General features: G+C 41.4%; 3 protein-coding genes across 4 annotated transcripts in view; 1 reads left to right on the top strand and 2 right to left on the bottom strand.

Moving 5' to 3' along the window:
* Positions 1-592: 592 nt before the first annotated feature.
* spx (spexin hormone) lies at positions 593-2107 on the top strand. Its single transcript, XM_048268509.1, has 6 exons — positions 593-643; positions 1011-1091; positions 1197-1254; positions 1371-1433; positions 1559-1654; positions 1885-2107. The coding sequence occupies exons 1-6, from the start codon at positions 638-640 to the stop codon at positions 1947-1949; spliced, it is 369 nt and encodes a 122-aa protein (XP_048124466.1). The 5' UTR covers positions 593-637; the 3' UTR covers positions 1950-2107.
* Positions 2108-2183: 76 nt separating this feature from the next.
* On the bottom strand, positions 2184-21703 carry gys2 (glycogen synthase 2). 2 transcript variants are annotated; one of them, XM_048268458.1, is made up of 16 exons: positions 21413-21703; positions 18879-19060; positions 18026-18217; positions 15284-15469; positions 11985-12129; positions 11500-11617; positions 11055-11175; positions 10696-10802; positions 10172-10231; positions 9567-9645; positions 7788-7901; positions 7485-7611; positions 7183-7278; positions 6210-6373; positions 5508-5588; positions 2184-2901 (listed from the first exon to the last, which is right to left on the bottom strand). In XM_048268458.1, exons 1-16 carry the CDS (start codon positions 21537-21539, stop codon positions 2686-2688), a joined length of 2115 nt encoding a protein of 704 aa, XP_048124415.1. In that variant the 5' UTR covers positions 21540-21703; the 3' UTR covers positions 2184-2685. The 2 variants fall into 2 exon arrangements, with proteins under 2 accessions (XP_048124415.1, XP_048124416.1); XM_048268459.1 differs by having other exon boundaries at positions 18879-19760; positions 21413-21481.
* The window catches only part of ldhba (lactate dehydrogenase Ba), a 30902-nt gene continuing 16410 nt past the window's right edge, over positions 7953-22444 (bottom strand). Inside the window, exon 9 of the transcript XR_007196355.1 lies at positions 7953-7987. The gene's annotated coding sequence lies outside the window, so the exon portion shown is untranslated. The remainder of the gene's footprint in view (positions 7988-22444) is intronic.

The following is a 22444-nucleotide window of genomic DNA, read 5'->3' as shown; positions in this document are numbered from 1 at the left end:
ACTCCCAGTATGAAACATTGCCAATACCTTATTCCTGAATGAATGAGTGAAAGACCTTTTTGTATTCAACCAATAAAACAACGACAGGCGTTCATTGAGAGTCTGTCAGGGGTTCATTCATAAAAATTACTTTATTTTCGCTGCGCCAGCGAGCAGATAGTAAACATATCAATATGTGTCCTGCAGCTTGTTACATTAATAACCCGGTCTCTGCTTTCGCACGTGAATTTGTGCTGTGTGTGAAGAAGTAGGAATCGACTTTATGCTCTCATCTTCGTCTTTCTGAAAATGAGGATCAGGTATAAATCAAGAGGCTTCGATAGTTCATGGTAATGATGAAGTGTGTATATTTTATTATTCGGTATTTATTGCCGCGAGTTTAGTTTTTGCACCACATTTAGATTGGTAATTAATTGCGCATGCCCTGACGAGTTGTTAGTGTATCAGGGGATCTGGCTGTAGTCCAACCTCTCCCTGGTCAATCTGACCTGACCTATCGCTTTGGATGATTTCCATAAAGCATTACGCGGAGGATTCCTCCCCCCAGATAACTATAAATACAGAGGATGAACGCGCAGATAAGACAATTTGGCACGGGCAGAACACCTTGCTGCAGCTGAAGAGAATATCGGTAACAATGCAAGTAAGACTGATATTCATAGCAGTACTTAGAACTCTTCTGTAGAATAATCGTTGCATGCATATGCCAAAAAAAATGTAGTGCAACAATTCGGACGAGGCTTATGGAAATATAAGACTAATGTATTAGCAGTAATGAATTATCATTAGTAATACATAAGCTACAACTTCGTTTTTACGCCAATCTTGGATACATATTTTAAACTCTGGAATATATCCATTCGGTCGTTTGCGTTTTACGCATTGTTTACGCATAGTTCTGGTGCATGATGGAAAACTTTCTAAACTAATTGTCACGATGGTTAAGTAGGTCCTACTTATTGATGTATTGGCGGAGACGTTGTAACATCGTTGTAATCAACTTTTGACAGAGCCTAAGGAATCTAACCGCGTACGCCTTCACTTTGTTGCTGGTCGCAACATTTGTGTCCCACGCTTGGAGCGCACCGAAGGTACTGATGTTAACCACGCTGTTGCGTGTTTTACTTCTGAGGTATGGACAATACGACTGTGGCGTAGTAACACTTTGTTTGTTATTGTTTTTGTCTCTACTGTAGGGTAACTTCCAGCGTAGAAACTGGACACCCCAGGCCATGTTGTATTTGAAGGGAACACGTAGGTACCCAGATAAATAGTACTTTGTAGGTTATTCTCCAGACAGTTATCGCCGTGCGTAAAGAAGCGCTTGAAACACTGAAAGTGAGTGTCTGACCCTTTGTTGCTTCCCACAGAGGGACGGAGGTTTGTCCCAGAAGATGTACAGGAGGGAGATGTCTACGACAGTCTACACTTAGGTAAGCTGGTGTGACATGGTTGTAACAGTGTTGGATTTGTGTATGTAAACACGTGTAAAGTAATTACCCTCTCTCTCTCTTATTGTCTTTCTATCCATCGTTGCCTGTCTGTCTCTTACTTTTAGAGACTCGTAGTCAGAATATCGAGAAGCTGAGTGTATCCAAAGCTGCTGCAATACTCCTGAATTTTCTTCAGCGGGCCAAAGAAGAGGTCACACAAGGTCACAAATTCAGCTAGTTTGATGTGCACTCTGTATTTGTATTTCTGTTGATTATTATAATCATGTGATGAGTATTACCCACTGAAACTATGTCAAATAATGCTGCTTGCAAATGTGTTGTGTATTATAATTTACTTCCTCTCTTCTTACCCCGTATTTAATTCTCCTCCACTTATCTATTTTCTTTAGTCAGATTGTATAAAGCTGGAATGCTGGTGCTTTTATTTCAGGGGATGACAATGAACCGCAGGCTTACTTTCCAGACGTTCCTGGATGGAAACAAGACTACTTCTGAGGGGGAACTAAATATAAGTGTATATACATATGCATTGTATATTGTTCTTTTTTAAATGTTGAACTGAACTGTAATTTATTCTGTCAGAGGAAGTGTTTGTATGGAGCCGCTGCTCAAAAGTGTCTGAGTGTTTGAATTAAACAGAACATGCATTCATAGCCACTGTTGTGAAGTGAATTTGTCTCACAAACTCTCACAAAAAAAAACAGATCCACTCATTCACCACCAGAGAAATAATATGTCAGGTGTTTATTTCCAATTTTATCCTCAGATTATCAGCGTATTTTCCTGCACTGACAGGCAGATGTTTGCGTCACTTCAACATATTATGTGATTAGATATTGACTTTGAATAGTATCTAGTACTATTGATTCCCAGAGGGTAAACACAAAGGACTTCAGTGTCCAAATGGCTCAAACAGTTATGATCAGATCCTTTACTTTTATGGATCAATATTAGCACAATATTAGCACATAATGAATAATAATGTCCTAATATGCTTCCATATTAATTGCCATTAAAACTGATGGTGAAACTCTCTGTCAGGTAACACCATAGATATTACTCACTTTTTTGCGATCCATTAAGTTGCATAACACCACTGTATTGGGAGATCATGTATGACATTTTGTTAGACACATAAATCTTCCTCTTCTTGGGTGTTAGAAGGCCAAAGGAAAGCCGTTTCACCAGTAAAGGGGGCAAAGTGGGGCATTTGAAGACAAGACGGGGGCATTTAGTTGCCGTTCTGCTCTGGTTGTTTCGTCTTGCCAGTCCCAAGCATGACGTTGGGCGTCTTAATGTTCTGGCGGTCCCACTCGGCTTCCTCATCTTCATCGTAGGGCTCGTCGTCATCCTCGTCCTCCACGTCAGAGTGGTGGGGGGTGGAATGAGCCGAGGCCGAGGGGGATGGAGGCACGGACTGGGGGCGTGGGTAGCGGAAGCTCTCCGCCTGTGGCAGGCCAAACAAAAGAGAACACGTTACACACTTTAACAACACGCTGGCACTGACCTCACATACTTCATAAATGACAAGATTACTTCAAAACAAACTGTAGTGCATAAAAACAGGGCTTAACGTTCTCAGACACAGTGCTGGAATTTAGGCCTGGGCCAGGCTGTTTAAAGCTAGAAAACATATAATTGTATATAAAGGAAAATACTGATAACTTTCAGATGTAGAAATGTCCCTTACTTTAAGCCCTGTAAAAATAAATATTATTTACTATACCCTATAAGTTACATCTCAAACAATAACAAAGGATGGAGGGTATATCTGCTTGATAATATGGGAAAAAGAAATATAAAACAGAGAAAGAAAGTGTTTTTGTCTACATTTGGGCTTTTTGCCTTTATTCAAATAGGAGTGACAGAAAGCGAGTGGGAGGGAGAGATGTGGTGGGATCAGGAAATAACTGGGTGGGTCAGATTCAAACCCAGATCCCGGTGAATAGTTGGACACAAATGTGGTATGGACACTGCAGCCATTTGCACCACAGCTTCCCTGAAAAAGGAAGTGGCCTGCAACAGATGTTAATTTTTTCTTATGTTTCAGAATTTGTTACAATATTACAAGGATACTCATACTCTTGCGCAAAGAGCCCACTGTGCAGTGGAAACCTCGTGTGCCAGGCTCATATAAACCTGTCTGCTGAAAGCAGGGGTGAAAGTAGTTTTTATTTCTTGGTGGTACTATGATATAGAGTTATAATCTTACCAGAGCTACCAAAAATTTCACTTAGCCTAATTATTTATTATTTATTTATTTGTTTATTTACTGTATTATAGTCTACTTATCAAGCATTCACTAGGACTTCTTATCACTCTAGTATCACTCTTTAACCCACCTGCATCTGTTTTTGATTATGAATAAATTGCAAACACTTAATTTCAACATTTATTTATTTATTTAACCTAGTTACTCTGCTTTCGCTCCCACTTCCAATCAATTTTTTTTTTATATAGGCTACTGTATATCATGAAACACGTTTCTTTGAGTCATGCCTTTTTATTTGGGAGACTGCAACATACTTCTGTCCGCTAAAACACTTTCATTATTGCTGCTAAGATCTGGTTAAGCCGCATTACGCACTGTCTGTCTCCTGTCTCTCCAGCGAAACACTGCACACATAAAACCAGAATAGGCTATTGAAACATCAACATATTTTTCTTTAGCCTGTATGTTTTTTTTTATTTGGGAGACTTTCAAGAAACGTCCGTCTTCTAAAACACTTTGGATACCAGTGCACGCTACGCAATTACTGTAGGCTACTGTACTATAGCTTGCTCGTTGTCTATCCAGCTGCACGGGAGGTTTAGACACAATTCAGATACAGTTCAGAACGATGTATATGAAATATATTTTGGGGGAAACGTGTTGCTTCTGGTAATTTGACGTTAGCAGTTGTGTTGTCATATTTTTCAGAGACAGTATAGTTTTCTTTCCGGTACGGCGTACCCTCTCCAAATATTTTAGTGGTACTCCGTACCGGCCAGTACCGGCTTACTTTCACCCCTGGGTCAAAGTGAAATTGTGCGTGCATGCGTGTGTGCGTGTGTGCGTGCGTGCGTGTGTGCGTTCCTGTGTCTCTGTGTGCATCTCCACACCTGCAGATCTCTGAAAGACCTGCACAACAGGGATGTCGGCATGTTCGAACCAAGCTCAGAAGTAGTACTGCGAATCATCGCTTGCCATTCAGCCAAATGTTATTCTGTCAATTAACCTCGCCGAAAATGGGTCAGACCTGACAGGAAGCCTCCCTGTGCAAGAATCTACATCAGCAGTCACAGGAATAACACAGAGCTCTGGTTCACACCTTCTCCTCACCTAAACACACTTTAAAGACCGGTGGTTGAACTACTATGCACACATACAAGCACACACACACATCCTAACATGGAACTACAGTTAACAGTACAGTTAATGACTGTATAGTAGAATGACCATAATTATATATTATTATAATAATAATAAAATTGAAAATGATAGACAATACTCTCCTATAAATACACATGTACCAATATATATTTAATATGTATATACATATTGCTATACATGTGTATTTATAGGAGAGTATTGTCTATCATCAGCCTGCAAGTAAGATCAAGTACAGTATACAGTATTGTTGTTTGTATTTTGATTCGATTTGTTGCATGGTTGGTTGGTTATCAGGATTATGCAAAACATTCACAGATCACATTATAATGGGTTAGTTCTTGGCTCACCGAAGAATTCCGCAAACAAACCAACCAACCGTGCAACAAGGTGAAAACACCCTCCCTAGCCAAGGATCTGTTACAGATCTGAGGCGATTAGCAGAGGTGTGCACTCTGATGAGTGCTATTCTAGTTTGTGAATGTGATTATAGAACTACTGTGTAATGAAGTTTCTCTCTCTCTCTCTCTCGCTCTCTCTGTAATGTCAGCAGTATATTTATAGAAACTGAATGCCTACGGTTTGCTGTGTGAGCCAAACTGAACGCAACAGACCATGTTATGAATGCACATTTCTCAGACCCTGGGCAGGCTCCAGATCCTGAAAACGTTTGGACTGCTCACCTGAAGCGGAGCCAAGGTGTCCATCTCATATTTATCAGGGAACGCTCTGCTGAGGGCTAACTTTCTGGCTCGCATGTAGAACTGGATAAAAACAATAAGAAGGTGATAGGTATGTAATCAGCAGGATGCACCAATTAGCCAACTCTGGAAAGAGCAATATATGACAGCATACAGTATAATAATAATAATAATAATAATAATAATAATAATAATAATAATAATAATGCAATTTTCAAGCATACAGCACATAGTATGCTGATAATAACTGATAATAATACTAATATTACAGTTTTTATCCGTCAGAAATGCACCAAAGCGATTGAGAAAAACTGTAATAATTCATCATCAACACCTATTATCAGAATATTTTGCTATAAAAGTTAGATACTGTTTCACATACTGTTTCATAGGCCATAGTCGGTGTAAAGATGTGGCAGGTAAAAAGAGTGTGAAGATAATGATGTGAATGTGTGTGTGTGTGTGTGTGTGTGTGTGTGTGTGTGTGTGTGTGTGTGTGTGTGTGTGTGTGTGTGTGTGTGCGTGCGTGTGTGTGTGTGTGTGTGTGTGTGCGTGCGTGTGTGCGTGCATGCATGTGCGCGTGTGTGTGTGTGTGTGTGTGTATGTACGTGTGTGTGCATACATGCATGTGTGTGTGACTGCCTGAATGTGTCTACAGTGGGTCCAGAGCCCTCACTCACTCACCCGTCCCAGGTACCTCCAGTCCAGCAGGTCCGACAGCCGCTCGGTGCGGTTGCGCTGGATGATGCGCTGCCGCCGCGACTGCTGGCAGAACCCGAACATGAACTGGGTCAGCTGGTTACATGACTCGTCGGCCGAGCGGAAGCGCCGGTCCACAATGTAGATGCCTGCCACAGAGGAGGAGGAGGATTTGCAAGGATACAGAGGACAGTAGATGATGGTAAGAGTAACAAATAAGCATCACAAAAATAATAAAACTATACACGTTGAAAATGAACGATGCAAAACATATAAATTAAAGGCGCTCTAAGCGATGTTACGCGATTTCTAAGCTAAAACATTTTTTGTCACATACAGCTAACATCACCTCACCATCCACTAGCTGTCTGTGCCCTGAATACACTGTAAAAAAAAACGTGTTTTCTATTGACAGCCCAGGCTCCAAAAACTGCAACAAAAACAATCTGGTCCAGCCTGGACCATAAAAACATAACAAACTGTTCTAGCCAATCACCGACAAGATGCGTGTTTAGGAGAGTTTCAATTGCACGGAAGGGAGGGGGATGGAGAAACGAGCTAGCTCTCTGTTTTGTTTGAACATCAACAGAAGTGACGTTACCCAACATCGCTTTATGATATACACTAGTTGAAAAACAATAACTTTTCAAATCTTGCATTTTGACAGCGTCTTTTGTTTTGTTTTTTTGTTCTTAAAAAGCACAAATAGCACACAAGGGTTCGAGGTCTGATCATTGTGCCTTTGTGTGTAATATTTTCTAAAAAATATGAAATTGAAAACGGAGTCCAGGGCCAATAATTAGCTTTTGGTTTTGCTGATTTTGTGGGGGATTGGGTGAGAAGATTCAGAAATTGTGTGGCATGTAGATTCACTTTGCAGTTTTTTATAACGATTAAAAAACTATAAAGTGAATGAGGTGCGGGGGACATTAGAGCGGCTGTATTGGGGGTTCTTCACCATAAGCTGCTGGGTCGGAGATGTGCTCCTCCATGAAGCAGCCGAAACCCGACAGGTTGGTAGTGACACTGGGGATTCCCATCACTGTGCACTCCGCTGCAGAAAACATGGGGTATGGGGTAAGTGACAAGTAGGTAAGTAAGTGTGTGTGTGTGTGTGTGTGTGTGTGTGTGTGTGTGTGTGTGTGTGTGTGTGTGTGTGTGTGTGTGTGTGTGTGTGTGTGTGATAGAGAGAGAGAGAAAGAGAGAGAGAGAGAGAGAGAGAGAGAGAGAGAGAGAGATTTTCTATGTTATGTTTTGTGCCTGGTGTGTAGCCCCAAGGTTCATAGTAGGAGGGGAAGACCCCGAGGTGGCACCCCCGCACAAACTCCTCATAGTCCATCGGCAGCAGAGGACTCGTGGAGGACAGGAACTCAGGATGGAACACGATCTGAGGAGAAGAGGGATGGAGGGAGGTAGACACAGACAGACAGACAGACAGACAGATAGATAGATAGAGAGAGAGAGATAAACAAATGATAAATAAATAAATAATAAACAAGGAAGATGTGATTCATTCATTCGGCCCATAACAGGTTATTAATAGGTAGTGAATGCTCAGCATACCTTCACACGGTCGTTGCGGCTGTTGAAAAGATTGATGCGACGCACATTGTTTAGAATGGGGTCTTTAGCATCATCCAGCATGTTGTGTGTTGTCACTGGAGGAAGAGAGTATCTCTGTTGTGTGTGTGTGTGTGTGTGTGTGTGTGTGTGTGTGTGTGTGTGTGTGTGTGTGTGTGTGTGTGTGTGTGTGTGTGTGAGAGAGAGAGAGAGAGAGAGAGAAAACATGTGGACAAGGATTTAAAAAAATGGCGAAAAAAATCCATACATTTGCTGATCCATGAATGAAAGGTCTCTCAGTCAGATCCATGGATATGAATGCGAGGAAAGGACATAAGTGACAGAGCAATAAAAACTCATTCAGATGACCATCCTCTTCTGACAATCTGCCCTTTGTGCTTTAGCAAGACCTCGGCCCTACTCATGAGGTGCAGATGAACATCATTTAAATTACTTGTAATAAATAATTCACAACAAATGATAATAAAAAACATTAATAATACTTATTCTCAAGACTCTACCTTTGTCCTACTCATAAGTTATACAATTAGGCAGAGGGACTATTTCCCTTGAGTTTTTCTTATCCTTCATGACAAAAACAAAGCAAGATGACTGATGTTTTGGGTTTAAGAAAAGAATCCCCTACAACCTTTTCCAATGTTTCATCCAGCAATGGGGATTCACTGCTACGCACCCAATCAATTTACTGACAATTACTTTTTGGTGCAAAAATATTGATAATAAGTGTGGGTTGAGTAGATTTTCATTTATTGCCTTGTGGGGGGACATATATCACAGTAACACATTCAATCGATTGACTGCTGTCACAAGGTGGATTAAATAATGTCACACGTCGCTAAATTGCAGCAGCCTGATTTATTTCTAGACAGAGCTTCAGGGAATTCCCTCATCGTTTGGTGATATTTATTGTCATGGTGACTTGTAACTCATGGCAACCTGGCTGTGACCTCACACTCCCCTCATTCACAAAAACTAAATCCAGCCATTCATAAAAAAAAACAGACCTGTCAGTGAATGAATGGCAACATATACTCATAGGTCATCTCCTCCCCCCGTATTTAAAACCGGAATCCTTCAGGCCCTCTAACACCTCACACATACACACATACACCCACACCCCTGCCCCCAACACACACACACACACAGTTTGTCACGCAGAACAATGGTTTTCTATTTCATTTGAATTGTTTTTCGCCTACAAATCGATATTTCAGACCAGGAAGAGAGTGGTATTTAGAGGTTTGGAGCAAAATTATTGTATACTATGTGTGGAGAGAATTCACTTACCATCGTTATCTCATTTTTGACGGAGGTGGTGTTTAGAGGCTTTTGCATCTGAACTCTTCATTTTCATTAATCATTGGCTGCTTATTAGCACAACTTGTTTGCTGTTAACCTCTCAGACAAACATGTAAACTATACTGTATGTAAGTGGGAGAGTCTGTCCCTTACAGTTACATACTCTTTAGTATCCATATTGGTTGATTTAGATGTTGCATATCTTCAGGTTTTATACTTTATCTGAATGTACACTTTCAAAAAGGATTAGAGAATCCAATGCAATCCTGTGAAGCAGTGTGTAGTTTATGTGAAAAATTAGTGTTGTGTAGTATGTAATAAACTTTTAAACATTTTACAAGTTTATGTGAATGTTTTTGTGCTTCAACATGTGATCTGGTCCAGTACAAGTTTATTTGCACAAGGGCTACACTGCACGTTCACATTCTATAGGTTCTGTGTTCAGCATGAGGCAGGAGTTACCTGGGTGGCATAGATGGCTCTCTTCATGATGGAGAAGTCGTCTCTCTCCAGGATATTGTTCATGTCAGGGATCTCTCCCCTGGCAGGGAGGTGAAGGAGAGGTAATCAGAGGAAGTGTGTGTGTGTGTGCGTGTGTGTGTGTGTGTGTGTGTGTGTGTGTGCGTGTGCGTGTGTGTGTGTGTGCACATGTGTGTTTTGGGAGGAGGGTGGGGTGATCACCTCTCACCTTCCGGGGTGTGAGGAAGCCTCTCATTCACACCCCCATGAGGATCCCTGCCACTAACACACACACACACACACACACACACAGACACACACACACACACACACACACACACACACACACACACACACACACACAGACAGACATACACACACACACGCATGCATACACACTCACACTCTAATTCTTCCATCACACGCTATCATTCAAAGCCAACACCCTTGTTAGCACTCACCAGAAAATTCCACTAATTTTCTAGATGTAAAATTTGTCTTAGTTGGTGGTGTGTGTGTGTGTGTGTGTGTGTGTGTGTGTGTGTGTGTGTGTGTGTGTGTGTGTGTGTGTGTGTGTGTGTGTGTGTGTGTGTGTTTGTTTAGCTTACTTCAGCAATGCCTCATACAGACGCTTGCCAAACTTCTCTTTCACTGACTGAGCAGTGTCCCTAGGAGAGAGAGAAAAATCGAAAAGAGAAAATGATTAAAGACAAAAAGAAAGGGGGAAAGAGAGAGGGAAGTGGGGGTGGATATGAGGTGTAATCCTATTGAAGATCAAGTGGGGGTGGATATGAAAGAATGTGTGTGTGTGTGTGTGTGTGTGTGTGTGTGTGTGTGTGTGTGTGTGTGTGTGTGTGTGTGTGTGTGTGTGTGTGTGTGTAATCCTATTGAAGAACATCAACCCCGCTGCAGGCCTCTGGGCTGTGTACGGAAGTGTCCCAAGCAGCCATCATGTGTCTGTCTGTGTGTGTGTGTGTGTGTGTGTGTGTGTGTGTGTGTGTGTGTGTGTGTGTGTGTGTGTGTGTGTGTGTGTGTGTGTGTGTAGCCTATGTGTGTGTGTGTGTGTGTGTGTGTGTGTGTGTGTGTGTGTGTGTGTGTGTGTGTGTGCGTGTTTCGCACCCGTGTGACGCACCAGAGCTGCTTACGCACAGCTTGTCCCTTTAGTGTCTCCACGTTGAAGTTGTTGGTCTTGGCAGGCATGATGAAGAAGACTACCACTGTCACATCGTTCTTATGAATCTACCAGGGTAAAGCAGAGGACACCGGGTCACTAAAGGCACCACTGCTGATTCAGGGTCAGTGTTAGTCACAGTAAGCACCAATGATGATACTTAGTTTTATTTTAAGGTTTATTCTGATTCAGAGTGTGAAGTAAACCATGGCAGCTGAAAAAGTCATTTAGAATATACAGAGAAAGAAAGAAAGAAAGAAAGAAAGAAAGAATGAAAGAAAGACAGTCAGATAGATATACAAATTCTAGAAGTACTATACCTTCAGTAAATAGTTAAGCCTGGACAGTGATTCCAGGAAGATGTCCGCCCCTTTGTTAGAGAATTCATATCGGCCAGCGATGAAGAAATATAGTGTTTTCTCCAGGTTGAAGTCAAGATGTCTAGTTAGATGACAAGGTGGGTCCAAATCAATAGTGATTTGATAAACAAAAAACGACCAACAAATGGTAAATTGGTAAATAAAGGCTACCAATATCAAACAGAGACTAAGAGCACTAAGACAGCCTAAGGGCTACACTATGATTACTAGTTACAAACTTTGGGTGTAACTGCTGATCTTCAAAAGAACACATTACTGCATGCATTGCTTCTGAAGTGACATATTGTTTTGAGATCAGTAGTAACTCCCAAAGTTACCTGGGTAACCTTGCCTCATAGTTTACTCCTCAGACAAGTGGGACACAACTAAACAAATCTTTACAGACCCATAGAAATGTCCTCGGACAAACTCCTGGATGCGAGATTTGTTTGTGGAGTGCAGGTTCTGGAACTCATGCATGGCCGAAAACTTCTTCACATTCAACCCGTTGGGTGTCACAACATCTGTGGGAACAAACAGTACCGGTAACTTTTGAAACCACCAATAATTTCTCTTACTGCAACACATACCTGTAACAGTAACTGTATCTATAACAGTGATACGTATACAGTAAATTGCAGACAACTATCCTACTTACCTATCTTGGACTTGGTATTTAATGATTATGTATTCTGTTGGGTGAGTTAAGTTATGCAAAGGCCATTTCTATTTTATTCTATTATAATTAGTATCAGTGAGTCTTGGAAGTAGAAGTAAGTATCCTATCTATGGTTCCAAGGTGCTTCCTGGTCCTAGTGTCTATGGTTGCTAGTATGCTAGTAGTTATCATCACTGAAACATCATACAGGTGCTGTGTGCTGATTGGCCCACCTGGGTTCCTGTGCAGCATGTGATTGGCCTCCACGGCTGTGATCTGCGATACAGTGGTGAACGTGTGAGCGCAGTGGACAGATGCCCGCTCCAGACAGTAGCGGTGGTAGATCTGCCTCTCCCCGGCTTCCTTGTCAGCATTGAACTGAGAGGGACACACACACACACACACACACACACAGGGAATGGCCTATTAAAGACTAGCTTACCATTTCACAACCTAATGAATTCCTGACTCAGTATACTGTAGATATAGTCCTTGGATGCCCAAAAAGATTACAGTACGATGCACATATTGCAGTTACAGCGATGCAAATGACAATGAACACATGATGAACAAATGAATGAATGAATGAATGAATGAATGTATGAATGAATGAATGAACGAATGAATCAATGAATCAGTGAATGAATGACGACGACTTTCATCTGAAACTACTTGTCTTTGATATCCTCATTCTCTTTGTTCTCATCGCCCTCCTCCAACAACAACGGTGTCTTTGAAATGTCTACCTTCTATTGATACAAAGCATATTGGCATACTAATAATATTAGTCAATCAATAATATGCAATATCTATTGATTCTGAGCTTTTAATGGATTTGTTAATAATTTTGTGGCTCTCTGTTTCCACCATAATTGAAATTTGTGTGCCCTTTGAGTTCAGATGGTGATGCATTGAGTTTATTGTATATTGATTGCATGTGTTTACTCAATGAGCATAGTCTTTACATATTGAAAAGTGTGTAGGCCACAGTGACGAGTAGTAAAAGTGTATGTTTAGAGAACTGACGCGAAGCTATGTTTTCTTGCTAAGAGAATTGAATAGACTGTGAACATTCATAGATAAACATTCCTCCTACTCAAGTGAGTAGGATGCTTTTCCTGCTTGACCTTTCCTGCTTGACCTTTTTGGCTACTTCCACTTTTTCATTTGTTTATGGCCAACACACACGGCAAGCGATGCGATGGCAATTTATGGCAGGCGACCAGCAGAATTGAATAGAATCTATTGAAGTGAGTGGGTGGAACGGCCGTCATTGTTGCATCGCTCTAATTGGCCTCTTTCTATTTTTCAAAGCAATTTTGATATGTCATAATAGACACATCTGTCTGGTCAGTATCTCCACTGAATCTATAAGTATAAGTATAAGTATAAGTATATATACTCTTTTGATCCCGTGAGGGAAATTTGGTCTCTGCATTTATCCCAATCCGTGAATTAGTAAAACACATACAGCACACAGTGAGGTGAAGCACACACTAATCCCAGCGCAGTGAGCTGCTTGCATTACATTACATTACATTACATTACATTACATTTGGCTGACGCTTTTTTAACCAAAGCGACTAACAACATGGTAAACAGTAAGTTTTAGAACAATTCTCACAATTTTAGGACAGTTTAAAAAACATTAGAGTACAGTAAGAATAAGTGCGTCGGTGAGTGCTGTTTTTAACAGTTACTTGTCAGTTTAAAACGGCTGGTGAGTGCTAGGATCAGTAAGACTTGTTGTAAGTGTTGCTATGAGAGTAGATGTTCTCTAAAGAGCTGGGTCTTCAGGAGTTTTTTGAAAGTGGAGAAGGATGTCCCTGCCCTTGTAGGAACTGGCAGTGTGTTCCACCAACGAGGAACAACAGATGAGACACATCTTGCATCACATCTTGAATCAACAGCAGTGCAGTGAGGAGTTAGGTGCCTTGCTCAAGGGCACTTCAGCCGTGCCTACTAGTCGGGGTTGGAACCGGCAACCCTCCGGTTACAGGTCCGAAGTGCTAACCAGTAGGCCACGGCTACCTAATCTATGGTTGCCAAAATCCAACAGGGAGTAGCGTGTGTAATAAAGCGATTAGATGCTCTGAACAGAATTCCCTCGTCGCGTTCGACTGTCACGTCGCTTGCCGTATGTGTTGACCTTCATAGTCACTATATAGTAGCTAGTTAGTAATCGTTACTAATAACACAACTTCACATGGTCCAGCCAAGTCAACTGGCAAGAACTGAACGGCCTGAAGTCAACTTGCCACAAAATGATCACCTCCATCCTAAGACAGGATATCCTGCAGGAAAACTACTGAGCTAGAACAGAAGATTTCTAATTTGGAATAAAGACCCCTGCCCTTCTATCTAAAATGGATAAACTAGTGAAAATTAGTATTGGAATGAACTGATTTTAGAGTATCTGGGCTTAGCCGACCTGAGCACAATTGAAATAGATTTGAATTGAATTGTATTGAGCTGACTGAATTGAATTGAATCGAATTGACTGCTAAAGCTCAAGCATCCAGAGGTGTGTCAGGTGTTTATGAGAGGCAGGTACGCAAGGAGAACACAGAACCCTGGAGACAAGCTAGCTGCCCATCAAGTGAGGTCATCTGTTAATAAGCACTCCAACATTGTAGGCCAGAATGACCTTTACCAACAAGGTAATGGCCACCAATTATTCACACACTCCTACTCCACAAAAACAGACTGATAAACACACACACACACACACTCACACACACACACACACACACACACACACACACACACATTCAGAGAGAGAGAGAGAGATACTTTGTTTCATGATACATTCAGTACATTAGAGTTCATTCAGTTCATGTGAGAGCAGGCAGGTTTAGAGCCTCCATGCTCAATTGACATCCAAAATCATGGCTTTCTGTGCGCAATGAAGTTTATCATGATGTTTTACATTTTCAGTTGAACAAAAACAGCTGTCGGAATATGTAAGGGATAACTATCCCGCTTATCCCTTGGCTGCCACCATAAGCAATAGCCATGCCTTTATAGCATGAAAAGGAAACAAGCGGCTCCGTTTAAAAAGAAGCCAACTTCTTGTACTACTTTCTTGTCCTAACAGTGACAACGGTGGATAGTTGATAGCTTGTTTACAGTCGATTCCATTGTTGTGAAGCCAGCTTCCTAGTTCAACCGTCGTTTACTATGGTTGTTATAGTTATCATTCAAAAGACCATTGATATGGAACGGTGATTACACCAGAGAGGGTTAAAGCAGAGCTAGTAATCAAGGATCTTTGATTACACTTTTTTTTACCAGATCAACTTAGGTGTCCCAATATACAGAATTAGCAGCCACCCCACCAGCCAATCAGAGAAGAGTATTTTTATGTCTCTAAGGGGATAATTGTGGTTATTTGGGTGCATGTCAGAGAGTACAGGTATGTCTAGGAATACATAATAATGTGTACATGAAAGTGTGTGTGTGTTGGGGGTAAGAGAGAGAGAGAGAGAGAGAGAGAGAGAGAGAGAGAGAGAGATGGAGAGAGAGTTCTTACTTTATCCAGGTTGTTGTAGAAGTCCACGTTCCCGGCGCACAGGTAGCGTCCCAGCAGGGTGGCATGTGTTGTGAACACTGTTGCTATGGGGACCTTGCGTGAGCGCAGGAGCACAAGACCGACCCCGGCCTGCCACTCATGGAAATGAGCGATGACGTTCTGCTCCTCTCCAATCTCATCCGTTAACTGGGAAACAACACAAACATATTTAGTCAGTACTGTAAACAGACATAGAAATTACTGATAAACAGTTGTACAAAAATATGAATTACTTAGTTTTGTCAAATGGTAATGAATTTGGTAAAACAAAACAACCCTGTTACCAATACTTGACTAGTTAACTATAAAACACAAGGAAGCACAGTTGTCTCAGGTGAGAACAGGGCCGCACTGGTTGACCATCTGGGCCCATCCATGATTTAAATAGGAGAGAAGCTAGGTCCAGCCCAGCCAGAGCCAATACACAGTGCCAGGTATCCTTTGTAGGCTACAGTCAGAAATGAGAGGGTGTACATTTCCTGCCATAATCTACACTATGCTAATGCATACCATGATATACTATGCTATGCTATGCTATGCATACCATACCATGACATACTATCCATGCTATGCTAACACTCTTCATGTTTATATGAGGTCTACATGAGGTAGACTGAAGACTGGTATATCAGCAGGCCTGTTACTGTTTTTGTCCAATGTTACAATGATGTCATATTCACAATTGTAATAAAAAAAATGATTGTGCTGTATCTCACTAGTGATCATTTGCATTTTTTTGCACATTCAGAGCTGAGATGACTGGGCCAATGTGGAATACAATGGCTGTTCACACCAGGACAGGAGTCTGTGCAATATGGCAGTGGCACACAACACCATAAGACAACTGGAAATTCAGAGCCACATAATTGGTGACAACAAAATATTCAGTAACATTCACCAGACAGGCTTGTCTACATTGGAATGTTTACTACTATACAGCACAATTGAATCTGGATGTACAGGGTACCATGCATGCAAAACTCAGAAAGGGTTTAACTACAGTGCTGTGAATATGTGCAAGTAAGTACCACCTGTGAAGTTGCTATCATGTCAACACTGAGTAGGAACATCACAGCACTGTAACCACTACATATACTCAGACAATCTCCTATATTCTCAGTCTCACATGAAACGTGTCACCATGGAGACAAAAAGGCTCTCCTGAGCAGTACATCCCTTAAGAATCCACAAGATGTCTTATTTTAATTTCTCATCCAGTGTTACTGACTGGATGAGATCTTACCTGTCAAAGAGAGTTCAGTGTGTGAGAGTTAGTGGTGAGACATCACCACCCCTGAGGAACGAACTTGGTGTACCCCAGGGATCTGTCCTGGGCCCTATTCTGTTCAGCATCTACATAAATGACCTGCCATCAGTGTGCACTGGATGTGAGGTACAGATGTATGCTGATGATACAGTCATATATGTTCATGCAAAAACTAAAGCCCAAGCTGCTGTCAAGCTCAGCGATACAATGGTACATGTACGAAAATGGCTTACTTGCTCTCAGTTGTATCTCAATGTTAAGAAGACAGTTTGTATGTTTTTTAGCAAAAGCAACACTGTATCTCATTGTGAACCCAATGTCTGTGTGTGTGGGGAGGTCATTCAAACAGTTACACAGTTTAAATATCTGGGCATTATTCTTGACTCTACCCTATCATTTAAACATCAAGTGAGAAAGGTAGTGCAAATAACCCAATATAACCTAGCGAACTTTAGGTATATAAGGAACTGTTTGACAACACCTGTAGCAAAGCTATACATGAATACTATGATAATCCCTCACCTAACATATTGTATGACAAGCTGGACCCAGGTATGTAGCACAACATTAAGGCCTATTTTATCTCTTCACAAACAAGCACTTAAAGTCTTGGACAAAAAAAACAAACTTTACCACCACTGTAACATTCTTAACAAATATAACCTACTCAGTTGGGAAAATATTTTAAAACACAGTGATGCATGCCTAATTTTTAAGATCACTCAGCACTTTTATACAACAAAAGTCATCTAGCAGCAGAACCACAAGGTCTGCCTTAAGAGGGGACTGTGTAGTCCCTCTTAGGTCCAGTTCCTTTGGCCAATTCTGTTTTTCTGTGAGAGCCTCTAAACTATGGAATCAATTGCCAGTGGACATTAGAAACTCCACCTCTCACCATACATTCACACACCATCTTAAGGACTGGCTTTTGAGCATACAAAAATGTGAGCACTTCTCATAATACATTAATGTAGGTCTGCCTCTATAGTTTAGCTGTCCTGTAACCCATGGTGTATGTATGATAGATAGATGGATAGGTGGTTACTTTATTGATCCCTTAAGGGTTGTTTGGCTGTATGGTTATATGTCTTATGTTTTAAATGTTTTATTGGAGCTAGTATTATGGCATTATGTTCTATTGCTGTATATCAATTGCTATGTGATTTAATGTTTTTCTTTTAGCCACCATGTGCCTAGTATAACATCTTGCCAATGGACTACAGTTGAAAATTAGCCTGCTGGCTAACACTGGCACATTTACAGAAATGTTGATCAATGTGCACTGTCCTTTAAATAAATAAATGAAATGAAATGAAATGAAATGAAATGAAATGAAATGAAGAATCCCAGATTGCACTCATGTATCTAATAGTAGGTCATGCATTGCTATAATAAGGTACAGGTCAGTGCTTGTGGTCAGACTGACGGAGTCGGACCTCTTTGAAAAACCACGCCACCAGCGAGCCGAAGATGAGCGCGTCGCTGGCCTCGCGGTCGTGGTATGGAATGCCGATGCCGCACGTATCCCACAAGTCTCTTTTCCAGCGGTCCAGGTTCCATGCTGCAGCCCCAATATCAAAGAGGATGACGAAGGGACTGCCCTCAATCAGCCAGCGCCCACAGTACACCTACACACACACACACACACACACACACACACACACACACACACAAGCACACAGAAATACACACACAAAGAGATAGAGAGAGAGAAAGAGAGAGATGTGATAAATATGAAATAAAGAAACATAAAGTCTTTTTTTATCTGTGTACTCGTTATGCTTACCATAGGCTTAGTTGTGATCTGTATAATCTGAATCTGAATAATCTATCTGAATAATCTCTAATAACATGCTAAGAGTAAATTGCCTTTCTGGGGTTGCTCCCCTGGTATCATACTGGCAAAACCATGGACAGTCCATCACAGGAATGGGACGATTGCCCTCTGCTGGACACAAAGTGCTACTGCTTTTAAGCCGCATTTCCACCCCTGGGGCATATTGAATTTTCTGCTTCACTAATAAAGATAAAATCTTTTAATAAAGAGTTCACATTTTTTTGAAAGACTAAACCAGTGCTGTGCAGCTATTTTAGCTTCTGTTATGTAGATGAAAGAAAATGCTGTTAATACTTTACTTGTTATGAATAATCAATACTAACAGCATATGTTACCGTTACTGTATTGATACTTCATTAAGTAAAACCTACACCACTATGTACAAGTAAGAAATAGATAACACAGAATTGCTGGTGGCTTTCAGAAATCATGGTTAAAAACCGCAGACGCACCGGACAGCCACTGTTGGTCAGAGCGTCCATGGCCTTCCTGATGGCCGGCGTCGGAGGGTCACATGGATCCACCTGCGTCTTGAAGTTGTGCTCGTAATAGGGCCCCATCATGAAGAAATTATCACCCCACTCATCCCCCGTGATCTTTGCCTTAGTTTGAATGACTGTGTAGATTCCTCCAACTGGACAAGGGGCAAAAACACACACACACGTATGCACACATGTGCACAATGGCACACACTCTCACACACACACACATACTCATGAATGACACATATGACAAAAAAACACCTGTGCACATACAGTACTGGTGAATCCTCTTACTTTTGAGTGTGGGACAACAGTTAACTGTAGACAGTAGGTAAACAGTTAAAAACAATGCACAGCATTACAGAATAATGAAATAATCTAAACAGAGCATTGCACAAATGTCTACTGTCTCACTCACAGAAGCTTTCTCTAAGTCTAAATACTGATACGTGTGGATATAGCGCTACCACTGGGGGGCGTCACACAAATATGTGACGAAACATGTGCCATACACTAAACCCATTTTCAATGGCATCCACTGGCCTCTGTCTACGAGTTTCCTTCCTTTTGATTATGTTACTTTTAAATCACACACTCTATCTCTCTCTCTCTCTCTCTCTCTCTCTCTCTCTCTCTCTTTCAATATGTCTTATTAAACCCATTGTCAACACTACAGCAAATCAGCAATAATTAATAAATAACTAAAATAAAAAATAATTTAAGCTTATCCTCTATCCATTTAGCCAAAAGCACTTTGTTATGAAGGATACAGTGTGTGAAAATTGCTTTCTGGGCTTTCTGCTTGATGAAAGCTGTCACTCCAGTGATTCCAAGTCATAGTAAAGGCCCCATCTGAACACACTCTCACACAACAAGACCAGTCAAGTCCATTTCCCTCAATGTACTCATCCAAAAATTGAAAATATCTCTCCCTTTGGCTCTACTTTCAAAAAGGTGTCCATTTTAGCATACTTTTGCTAAAACTTGGTGTCCATTTTAGCCAGCTAGCTAAATAGCAAGGAAGACTTGGACTTTAACAGGGCTATACTGACAGTTCACGTGATGATGAATGTGTTTGAATACCATCAGAAAGATTATCGTGGAATATAATGTTCAGATATGCGGCAACATTTTATAACACTCATAAAATTATACAAATGATACATACATGTATATTTTTACGTTTATTTATTTATTTTATTTTCCCTTCCGACTTGCATTGTGGTCATATCTTGTATCAGTGATATAAGTGTGGGATTTCTGTTCACTTGCAGCTTAATGTTTACCCCTGAAAAGAGGTCCATTTCCCACGAGAGCCAAAGAGGCCCAATATATGCAATATTTACTCTTAGGGTCCTGTCCAATGAACTCCCGTGTCCCACCGTGTCCAATTCACATACTTTTCTCCTTACAATGCCTATATGAATACACAAGTGCATTGGCTTGTGCACTCATATTAGGTATTGTAAGTAGGCTACAGAAGTATGTGAATTTAAACACAGCAATGACTTTTCCCTTACAAGTATTCATTGGGCCTATGCTGTAGAGAGATTGAATATTCCATCTACCAGTGGGGTCAAGTAACTTTTGTAGAGGCCCCTCAGTTATGCGATACGCAAACAATATGGCCCACTCAATGTAACATGCAAGAGAAAAAGAGAACTGCATAGAGCTGTCAATAGACTAGACAAGGATAATGCATACCTGTCAACACTCCCGTTTTTCCCGGGTTTCTCCCGTATTTCAAGGTAATCTCCCAGCACCCTCCCGTTTTGTTATTTCTCCCGGAAAACTCCCGTAATTTGCATGGCCATCAAACTCATTTTAAAATCATTGATCCATTCAGGTTGCCAGATTGTGTATGAAATACACCCTACACATGCACGATCACTTAGTTTCAATTTCAACCGTTTTGTCATAGGCTAAAACCTGGCATGTCAAAACCCAAATAAGGAAGCGGGTGCCGACTGAGTCTCGTCGTAAGCAAGCGGGCTAGTTGAATGGCCTAGGCTACTCCAGAACTAGCTGTTGTGAAATTGTTGGGAATTTAATTGATTAACACATCACATAAACTGTTATTGAGTGTTGTTGATACACTGAATTTGTGCCCTCGGAACCAAATCTGACAGCAAGCAACTTTGGAGTTTTGGAAGTAGACTTTGGAAGTAGAGCTGGCGGATACATGGCATGCGTAAGGTAATGGTAAGATAAAAGCAACGACCGAAATGCAGTGTTATAACACGTGTATGAAACGTATTAAATATGCAAACACAGATCCGGTATAAACACTGACCCCCCACCCCCCTCCCCCGAAAAAAAAATCTCCCGTTTTTGGAAAGCTAAATGTTGACAGGTATGGGATAATGACCTACGTTATCAACTGTAACCCAAAAACATAGCGCTGCGAAGCCTGACTACAATGCAGTAGCCCAAGGACTGTCCATTGGTCTCTCTCCTTGGTTGATGTGCAACAGGTGAAAGACAGTTTTATGCTTCATGCCCACCTTTATTTGTCACTTCCCAGGCAATCTCAAACAGCAGCAGGTTCTCCACGGGGATGTTGTCGTCCTCCTCCTGAAGCGAGAGGCCGCTTAAGGATGTAATGGATAGGGACCTGGACATGCGTCTCATGATGACCTCTGACTAGCACCTTTCAATGAAAATCGATGTGTCTTCAATCACTAAATTGGCCGCGCACATGAAACGATAGTGTGCGCACGTAAGACTGAGCCCAGCTGCTAGCTATAAAGAAGCTAAAAGGCGCACTAGCGCGTAACGGACGGTACCTTGGTGGTCATGGGCAGACCCCGATGGACCAAAGGGGAAACGTTTTCGCAATCCCAAATTCTGCCCCCTCCTACCACGCGGCCTCTGACAACCACGGTGAAATTAGACGCTGGTAGCCCCAGACTGAAGTCCATTGACATCAAGGTGAAAGTGGTGGCTCCAGTAGAATACAGTAATTCATTGGTTTTGGCAAGCTGTGTTAAGAGACACATGCGCCATACGGACGTGGAAGAAGGCCCCGCAGCTTTTAATGTCAAGCATGGTTTTCAGAATGACTAATGAAAATGTTGGTGGTATTGGGTGAAGTTTGGTAATAAACTGTTGGTATTTTCTTATGCCGATCCAACGACAGAGTGCACACTCGGTCAAAAGCAAACAACACTGTGCGTCAGTCCACTCACTCACAAACAGGACCCGGACCATGAAAACAGAAAATGACTTAGTACTACGTGAGAAGATAACCATCACCTGATCTTTATTTTTATACGGCCCAAAACAGACCGGTGAAGGAACTCACCAACCCCTTGTGTGTCCACTAGTCATGACTCGTTTCCTTTGTCCAGGATTCACATTGCTCTCAGTACACTTATTGTTTCCAGAAATAAAATGGAACTACAAGAAAATACAAGCTAGATATAAACTTGCTAAAATTGCTATGACAACCGAAATGGTTAAAAGGAGGACGTTGATTTAATCTAGCGTTTCCCGAGGGGCAAAAAAGGGTTCATTATTTGTCATTTCAAGATGTC

This window comes from Alosa alosa, chromosome 17, assembly GCF_017589495.1.
Source record: "Alosa alosa isolate M-15738 ecotype Scorff River chromosome 17, AALO_Geno_1.1, whole genome shotgun sequence".
Lineage (NCBI taxonomy): Eukaryota > Metazoa > Chordata > Actinopteri > Clupeiformes > Clupeidae > Alosa > Alosa alosa.
The sequence above is the reverse complement of the archived record's forward strand: the minus strand, read 5'-3'. Positions and strand labels throughout refer to the sequence as shown.

Bases quoted from the DNA above. Each gene is read 5' to 3' on its own strand.
- spx (XM_048268509.1), top strand. The intron at 1,092-1,196 runs GTACTGATGTTA...TCTCTACTGTAG, and splicing joins ACGCTTGGAGCGCACCGAAG to GGTAACTTCCAGCGTAGAAA. The intron at 1,655-1,884 runs GTCACAAATTCA...CTTTTATTTCAG, and splicing joins CAAAGAAGAGGTCACACAAG to GGGATGACAATGAACCGCAG.
- gys2 (XM_048268458.1), bottom strand. From the start codon at position 21,539: ATGAGACGCATGTCCAGGTCCCTATCCATTACATCCTTAAGCGGCCTC. The intron at 10,803-11,054 runs GTATAGTACTTC...TTACCCTGGTAG, and splicing joins GGCTTAACTATTTACTGAAG to ATTCATAAGAACGATGTGAC. The intron at 7,279-7,484 runs GCACAAAACATA...TGTTTTCTGCAG, and splicing joins ACCTTGGGGCTACACACCAG to CGGAGTGCACAGTGATGGGA.